The sequence below is a fragment of the Microtus ochrogaster genome, unplaced genomic scaffold (assembly GCF_000317375.1).
Source record: "Microtus ochrogaster isolate Prairie Vole_2 unplaced genomic scaffold, MicOch1.0 UNK879, whole genome shotgun sequence".
Classification (NCBI taxonomy): domain Eukaryota; kingdom Metazoa; phylum Chordata; class Mammalia; order Rodentia; family Cricetidae; genus Microtus; species Microtus ochrogaster.
In genome coordinates, this window is record NW_004949977.1 from 1 (window position 1) to 8,717 (window position 8,717).

General features: G+C 46.3%; 1 protein-coding gene across 1 annotated transcript; it reads right to left on the minus strand.

Annotated features, from left to right (window-relative positions):
* Window positions 1–2,062: 2,062 nt before the first annotated feature.
* On the minus strand, window positions 2,063–6,781 carry LOC101992959 (urea transporter 1). The gene is made up of 4 exons (XM_005372289.3): window positions 6,656–6,781; window positions 4,768–4,960; window positions 2,421–2,568; window positions 2,063–2,216 (listed from the first exon to the last, which is right to left on the minus strand). Exons 1-4 carry the CDS (start codon window positions 6,727–6,729, stop codon window positions 2,074–2,076), a joined length of 558 nt encoding a protein of 185 aa, XP_005372346.3. The 5' UTR covers window positions 6,730–6,781; the 3' UTR covers window positions 2,063–2,073.
* Window positions 6,782–8,717: the final 1,936 nt, after the last annotated feature.

The following is an 8,717-nucleotide window of genomic DNA, read 5'->3' on the forward strand; positions in this document are numbered from 1 at the left end:
TTATTATTATTATTATTATTATTATTATTATTATTATTATTATTATTATTATTATTGTCAGGGTCTTACTGTGTAGCTCCTACCTCACCCTCACCTTCCAAAATTATATCAAAGCAAAGTAAGTACGGCAGACAGAAAGTTGCTCCCTAGTGGGATCCACATCCTGATGCCCAGAATCTGTGATTATGAAAAGGAATTTGCAACCTTGGTTAAGTTAAAGATTGTGAGTGGGAAGCTTATCTAGGATGGGGTTAGTAGACCATAGTCATCATAAGGAGCTGCGCAGAAGGAGCTTATAAAGATGCCCGGGGAAGAAGGATGGAGCAGCTTTCTTTTCTACTTTACACCTCTTTGTACTTTGCACTGACTGAACAATGAAACTGTTACAATAATATTACAATAAAATAAATGATGAAAAGATTTCCCTTTGGGGGAAACATTTGCAAAAGTCTTAGGCTCTATCCTTTTTGCTAGCCTGTCAGAACCAAATCCACTTTTCACGTGGTCAGAATTCTTTCTGCTTGACTCAGGCTGTCTCCACGCCAACCAGTGCCATCTTCCCTACCAAATGGCCTCCACTCCTGGGATAGGGCTCACAGAAAAGTCACCGTCTCCAGGCAGTACTCCTTTGACAATAATTGCCTCACCACAGATCCTGCACTACAGATTTCTTCTTGTTCTGGTCCAAACCTTGAGAGCCTCCCTCAGAACTTCCCTTCCCCCAAAATCACCAGGTTCCTCCTTCTAGTCCAGTGCTCTCTGCTCAGGAATTACAGGGGACCCAAAGTTTCTAATCCAAGGTCTTTCCAGTATCCACCCGGGCTGCAGTATGAATATCTAAACACATTAATGCGCTTGTCGCTACTGCACACACAGAACCGTAAATAATGCACTCCCGATAAAGATGTGAAAGCAGTCTCGGAGCAAAGCTGGGGCTGGAGGATGAGAGACTCTCTCCCAGTTAAGCTAAGACTCTGTCCCCTAGCACTTGGCCTGCTTTGCTTTGAACTTGAGAACAGATGAAGAGCAGAGTATCAAATATTGACAGAGCTCAACCAAGACGCTACAAAGCAACAAAATGACATCTAAATCTGAGATCTGCTAGCTATGCCACAGCATAAACTCAAACAAACCCTCCGCCTCTGCTTCTACACTCCAGATCCTGCCTATCACGGGGTCTACCATGACAACCAGTTAGATGGCTGAGGTGGAGCAGTCTGGAGATAAAATGACTTTAGACCTCTGTTACATCAGGTTAGAAAGAATTCCTCTACAACCCACGACCCCTCTAACTTTTCATCTCCTAGGGTGTCACTCTTTCCACCCTAGAAATATCTTTCATGTTTTTACTTGTGTGGGACTAGAGACGACACAGGCTATGGGTGAATGTCTGTCCCTCATCAGCAGCTTGGGGGGCGGGGCTCACCAGCTTCCCAAGTCTAGAGTTCTTGAGGCCCACCTTACTTTAAGGAGCTGACACACAGTCGGAAAGCTACAGCCAGGAATCAGCCCAGGGTAGCAGAGCAGCTGTGGGGAAGACTGGTGGACACAGCGTCTAGGTTTGGATTTATTCCTCCTGGACTTAATGTGCTCCAGCATGTCCCTGACCCAAGGTCAACAGTCTGTGTATTCACCAATATTCCTGGTGATTCTGGCACAGGCTCAGGTCTGAAAACAGTTGATTAAACCAGCCCTCAAAGGACCACACGAAACCCTACCTGGTTCACCAAACAACATAGCTTTAGTAGAACAAAGTATTTCTTTTTAGGTTTTGGGGACATAACAACAAGCACACAGAAGCGTCCATATCAAATATATATATGTGCGTGTGTGTGTGTGTGTGTGTGCATTTGATATTCTATATCGACTAGAATGGCTACTAGGATTTCACAGGCTCTTCCTTCACAATAACCAGTGTGACAGGTAAAGGTGACTTTAATTCTCCCAGAGGAGGAGCATCACTTGCCTCCACCCACAGGAAACCCAAATACCAATCCCAGTTTGAATTTCTCATATGATCCTTTAAACATATTTTTGTGTCATTGTTTACTGCTTGCCCACACCATATGTTGACTACTCACCACAGGCGAGAGCCAGGAGGTGGGTCTGCCAGGTGAGAGCCATGAACATGCCTCCAATGGCAATGCAGGCCAGAGAACTGTTGAGACCCCAGAGCCCAGCATAGATGTCTTCAAACGGAGCTGCAAGACTGAGTCCTGTAGGGAAAAACAAGAGTGGTCAGAGCTTGGGACAAAGAGCAGGATGCTGTGCAGTGAGTTGTGGGGTCCTGGGAAATATCCTAAGGACTCTCCTTGCTCTCCTTGCCCAGAGACCTCGGGAAAGCTCTGCAGTATGAAAGACGCCTGCGACATGCACGGGATGGATAAGATGCAATGTTAGGTTGCAAGTCTTATACTCACCTGCGATGACACCCAGCAGTGATCCAATAGCAGCATGCAGGCACATGAGCGGGGAGGAAAGGAGAATAGCACAGAGGAAAATGCCCCCCGTCCATGGGTTATCGCAGCCGTATATCTGACCGACTCCCACTGGAAGGGACTTCAATAACTGCAATGGAAAAAAGGACAGAACTGTAGCCACTCAAACAACGGACAAGACCACCACAGCACACTTAATACACAACAACCTTACAGGTTGCAATTTTTAGAATTAGCACGTTTTATCCTTCAAGATCAGTGCCAATATTTTATTAATACAGAAAAAAAAAACCTCTTATCTCATCTGTTCTTTAGCTGTCTCTAGAGAGGTACACCGGTCCTGCTCGGGTGTCCGCCGAGCAGCACAGCGCTTCCAAGCCTCTTGTGCTCGCTAACTTTCCCACTATCGTGAGGCTTCCAGTGTGGTCTCATGACCCCTGGCTCTGACAACCTGCTGTATCTTCCCTAGTGTGGCAGGGACACAGGACATGATTCAGTTGTCCGTCAGTGCTGGCAGCGAATCAGTGCTGTTCCAGAGTCTGTAGAAATACTCTTACAATTGAGTTGGCTGCCCAGATTAAAAGGCCAGTGAACGGAATAAGATAGCTCATCCATAATGTAGAAGTAATTATAGCCAGCATGATGAGTCGGGACCACACTTGCCCGGCTGATCCCGAATGGAATGTGTACCATTTAATAAAAATACCTCTGGCTTATTTTAGTCACTAACACCTGTCTATCAGATCTCAAGACACGAAAGCACAGACCTTCCAATTCTGTTTTCCGGTAGAAGCCCGAATCTACCTGAAATGTTTACAGAGTGAAAGTTCTCAGGAAGGCAAAGGATTTGGCTCAAACAAATGATGTTTCCATATAATAAAACTTTTGGTTGGGCCAGGAAAATATAACCACACATGGTTTCTCCCTTTGAACAAAACATTTCCTGAAAGATAATGGCCTTTCTACCTAGAAGCAATGACTCTCACTGGCAGGGGAAGCCCCAGCTTGGGCTTCCAAACACTGGCTTGGCCCTTGTTCAGTGCACTGGACCACACTGAGACTCGGTCTTCCTTAAGGTGGTCTCTAAATGCTTTCTGTACCCAGTCTTATCAATAGATAGCCATCTCCCATCTCTTATAGACCTGGGAACTTTGCACAGGTAGAGACTGGATAGACTTTTTATCTCTGAACTTGGTATCCATGTATCTCTTGGGTAGCCAGGGGTGGGAAGGTTGAGTGAGCTATCACATAAAGAGGCTCAGAATCGGGGGAGGTCAACTGACCTTCAGAACCTTCCTGTTGATAGTCCCTATCTGAGCTCTCCAGGGCAGCGGGCACTAGCCACACAGTTACTGAGAATCTGAATTGCGACAGATGAAGTTGAGAAACGGAGTTGTGAATGCATCTACATCTAACTTCAAATGGGGCTAATGACTGCCTTCTGGGACAATGTAGTCAGAGAGAGTGAGACAGTTTGGCAGTGGTACTTTTAACCAGTATGTGTTTTCTTTGCATTTGGGGCTAGTTCCAAGTGCTGCCATTTGCTTACTGGGTCAAAGATAAAGCAAACGCTATGTAAACGTCTTCCGTGTTCTCCTGTCTCGGCAGAGAGGATGGTGAAGGGCACATCTGATCTGACGGATGGAGAGCGAGTCTGCACATTGAACTAAAACCCAAACCAGCAAGGCCTCTTTTGTTTTCTTTGACTTCAAGTATCTCCTTAGTTTCAGAAATTAAGAAACATTAAGAAAGGGTCTAAGATGCAGCAAATTGGCAGAGTGCCTGGCATGTATAATGCTCTATTGCGATCTGTATACACGCATGCGCACACACACATACGCTCACATGCACTCACACACGCACACACATACACGTGAAACCTTCTGCAGACTTCTTATAGAAACAAGTATGGAAAGAGCCAGGATTTCAATTTGCGAGAAGCAACTTTTTTAATAACAAGGCTCTCTCTGCACCTATCTGTAAGGAGGTGAACCATATCCACACGCGGTGACTCAGCGGATCTCAAGTTGTGTCCACCAGCACTGTTTGGAGGAGCTTGTTGATACAGATTCCCAGGACCCACTCTACCTTGAGAGCCCTTCGTATTCTGTAAGAAGGCAGAACAGCCAGGTTCTGCAGAGCCCAAAAAGTCTAACAGTTCTGACTAGGGGAAGCTGCTCACCAATGCTCTAACTCCAGTGAAAGATCACCTGCCTTGTCTCAGCCACTCAGACAAGGGCTAAGCTCTCCACAGGGTCTGATCTCCAAAGAACTGTCCTTGGGAACTGTTGTTCTAGATTTTTAGGGGGAAAAAAAGCTGATATTTTACCTCAAGGGCATTCAGCTCAGTCCATGTGATATTGGGCACGGAGGTGACAGGTGTGAAGAGCTTGCTCGGAAAGAATGCATTGTAATGTCCCGTGGCAGAAAGGTACATCGACAGCGCCATGTTGAAAGGGAGCGTGAAGACAGGGAGGTCCCATTTGCTGAACACGGAGTTCAGTGCACTTGAGAAGAGTGGGCTAAAGGAAGGTCACAGAGGATTGAGAATCAGTGCGAGCAGTCAGGCTGAGCCCCCAGCCTTTCCACGAGGTGGCCTGCTACAGTTCTAACAAGCTTTGGAATAGTACCCTGACAAACCTTCCACAGGGCATAGGGGCTGGGGGGGCGGGCAGTGACTTGGGATCAGTCCCACTGCAGAGATAACAACTTATCTAACACACACCACAAAATAAACTCTTGGCTGACATTTTAGGGAAAAAAAGTACCCCAAAGGTGGCTCAAAGTAAGTTATAATCAAGGTTTTAAAAACAAGTTTGGAGCTTGTAATAAAGAGAAATCTTCTCTGCATAGTTAGTGCCCCGTGATCCTGGGGTCCGTCCTCCACCCCAGGGTCGCCACTGTCCTGAATTTGGAAGATAGCGCTCTGTCTGTCTTCTCTATCGGTTTCTATTTTGGAGAAAAGACACGACTAGGGTTTGGGGCGCTGAGGCTGGGGACTAAAGGGTTTCGTAGAAGTGGTCAGACTGTCTGTCCTTGAGCTGTTAGTGGTTACCCTGAGACTTCACACTTTACACACACACTCTTTTCCTCACTCCATGGTGTGCAAGCTTAGATTTGCTTTGGATGGTGGAGATCAGTGGTTCTCAACCTGTGGGTCATGACCCCCTCCAGGGGTTGAACAGCCCTTTTACAGGGGTCAAATATCAGGTATTTGCGAACCAGATATTTACATTATGATTCAGAGCTGTAGCAAAATTACACGTATGAAATATCAATGAGATAATTTTATGGCTGGGGCACAGAAGCCAGTTTTTAAAGATCCAGGTTTTGTAAAGATGGGGTTGAATTTAGAAAAAAAAACAAAAGAGGAGATGGGCAGCTTGTTTGAGTACACAAGGTGACCCCACTGACGGGGTGGGCACCTTCAGCTCTACTTTAGAATCCCCTGGGGGATGTAAAAACCTCAGCATCTAGGCAACAGCACAGAGCAGGTGTACGCGCTAAGTGTATAGTTACGGTTGAGAACGCCTGGATGAAGGGGAGGTGCAGCTGCTTTGATATAAGGACAAATGCCCGGCTGTAAGAAAATCCACACCTTTGAAGATGATTGCTTTAGTTTCTATGACCAAAGGTATAACCTGGTTCTATTTTTTAAGTGTTTTTTTTTTTAATTTGTGGCATTACCATTTATTATTATATTGTTTTGCCTTTTCTTTCTTAGATTGCCTCTCTAGACAAATCAGCCTGGAACTCACTATAAGTCCAGGCTGACCTTCCACTCAGCAATCGGCTCCACTTAGCCTCCCAAATGCAGGCATTGTAGGTGTGTGCCTCGGTAGCTGGCACTAAACTTCTTTCCTTTTATTTTACATTTAACCTGTGTTTGTGTGGGTGGGTGTGCATGTGTGGGCGTGTGTGGAGAGGCATGTGTGGAGGTCAGAGGAACACTGGGAAGTCAGCTCCCTCCTACCATGTGGGTTCCTGGGGTTAACCTCAGGTTATCGTTGGCTACAAGTGTCTTTTTCCGATAAGCCAACTTGGCAGCCCTATTTCACTATTTAAGGTGTAAAGGTCAATGGCACATTGACAGTGGTGTACAGCTGCTACCATTGACTCACAGGGTAATTGTCACCTTACAAACGTGTGCTCCTTAGCCACCAACCCTTCATTCCTTCTACCCGCCACAGGCATTCTGAAGACCAAGCACAACTTACCAAGTCATAGACATTACAGATATAGGGAATATCAGCCACCAGAAATAGTCGCCCTTGTCTGAGAAGACAGCCATGAGGATTCCCACAAGGGTGGCGTTGTAGCCGTGGAGCCCGGCTGCTATCGCTGACCTGCAGGCATGGGGGACAGCACAGACACTGCCTGAGTGGACGTAGTCAGGGTCAGACACAGACACAAGCGTAACTTCTAGAGATCACATCCGCTTTAGAAAACACAGTCCTACCTGGGTATGTGTTCCAAAGCCTTTCATGAATCATGCAAACACAACTAAATTGTATAAGGAAATCTACATAGATAAAACTCTGACGTGTGAATCTGGGACAAGACCCTCCAGGGTATGCCACAAGGCACAGGAAGGATGGCATCTGGTAGAGGAGAGGGGCCTGGCTAGGGCAATCTGCTCTTGGCTCAGCCTTTCCTGAGGAAAGTCTTATTTATTTTAAATCACTGGGGACCTTGACTTGAACAGGGCTTTCAAGCAGTCTTATTTCTGATTTCTCAGTGAGAAACGCATGATTCCTGGAAGGCAAGTTCTTTCATAGAAACATTCAATGTCAAATTAGTGGACATTTTCATCTTCTTGGGATTCTGTTTTGCGGACTCTAAGTGTACATCTCCAGGTTATTACAGATAAAAATGACAATTTTTACTTGCCCAAGCACCTATTTAATTATGTGCACACTTCGCCCCTCTTGTTGAGACCTTTCTGGGATGGTAAGATATTCAGTCTGTCTCCTCAGTTCCTCTAGAGAATCCTGATGAATATGCCCGCTCTGTGCTTGCTATTTAACATCTCTTTCTTTTGTTCCTTTGGTTTTGTAAGACAGGGTTTCTCTGTAGCTTTGGAACCTGTCCTGGAACTAGCTCTTGTAGACCAGGCTGGCCTCAAACTCACGAGATCCACCTGCCTCTTCTGAGAGCTTCAAGTGCTGGGATTAAAGGTGCGCTACTTTAATCCTGCCTGGCCTTAACATCACTTTCAGAGTGTTATATGTCAGCCTCCACTCTGGCTATAATGGACTCTATGGCACAATCAGGAATGAGAAGCCGCAAGTAAGCAATGGGAATAGTCTGTAGAATAAGGCCCTAGTCTGGCAAGCTCTCTCCTTTTGGATTCTGAGAATTGGAGATGAAGGCATCATGAAGGATAATAAAGTCCATTTCCAGCCTGACGCTCAGATATAATGACTGTGGGGATCTATGGGGTAAAGGTTGTGAAGTTCGGTCAGATGCAGGGCCTGTGGGGGAGGAGCCACCTTGCAGTGGGTGTGAGAGTTTCCCGCTTTGATCTGACCATGCACAAAAAGGTGCCAGTGCAACCAATAGGCTGGCATCATATCTGCTCAGCATGGTGAGGACACCAGCGGTCGGCCTCTAGTTTCAAAGTCCTTTGTCTCTTTTCAGTAATCCTCCCGAAACTGGAGTTATCCCTGAGCACAGTGGAGAGCTCTTCAGACTGAACCTCCCTCAGCGTTGTTGGTGGGCAATGAATGGCAATATGTACAAGTCAGGAGATGCCCCAGTGCCAGCCACAGGAGGTTTCAGTTACTTAAATGGAATTGTCGTTCTGACTCGGGATGAAATGCAGGGCTTTGTACATGCTTGGCCAGTGCTATGCCTCTGCACTGCATGACTAGTCCAGAATTGTGCTTCATTGCAGCATAAACAGTGAGGGATAGAGCTCCTCACTCCTGGGATTGAGCTCTGCGTAAGCCCGGGAACTGAACTGGCTTGCGCTGCCCACAGAAGGAGATAACTATGTTAAACTAGTGAGGGACCCGAGGTATAACGGGGGTTGCTAAAGCCTCTTCTTTTCAGGAACTCAGAAGCATTTTGCTCCAAGTCGTAATAAATAATTGTATCACCAAAGGAGACTTCAGCAGGCTCTTCCCTGGCGTTAGATGAATCTGGCTACCAGACACAGCCAGGAAGACTCAGACTGGTCCCTTATTCAGAAGAGAGGGATAGAAGACTATCTGTGATCCTCTGGCCTCTGACAAAAGGCAGAGAGTTCTGTGGGATAAAGGTGTGTGTGTGTGTGTG

Coding starts and splice junctions, on each gene's coding strand:
- LOC101992959 (XM_005372289.3), bottom strand. CDS start 6,729: ATGGCTGTCTTCTCAGACAAGGGCGACTATTTCTGGTGGCTGATATTC. Junction 4,961..6,655: donor TCTGTAATGTCTATGACTTG/GTAAGTTGTGCT, acceptor ACCTTCCTTTAG/CCCACTCTTCTCAAGTGCAC. Junction 2,569..4,767: donor CTGAGCTGAATGCCCTTGAG/GTAAAATATCAG, acceptor TTTCCATTGCAG/TTATTGAAGTCCCTTCCAGT.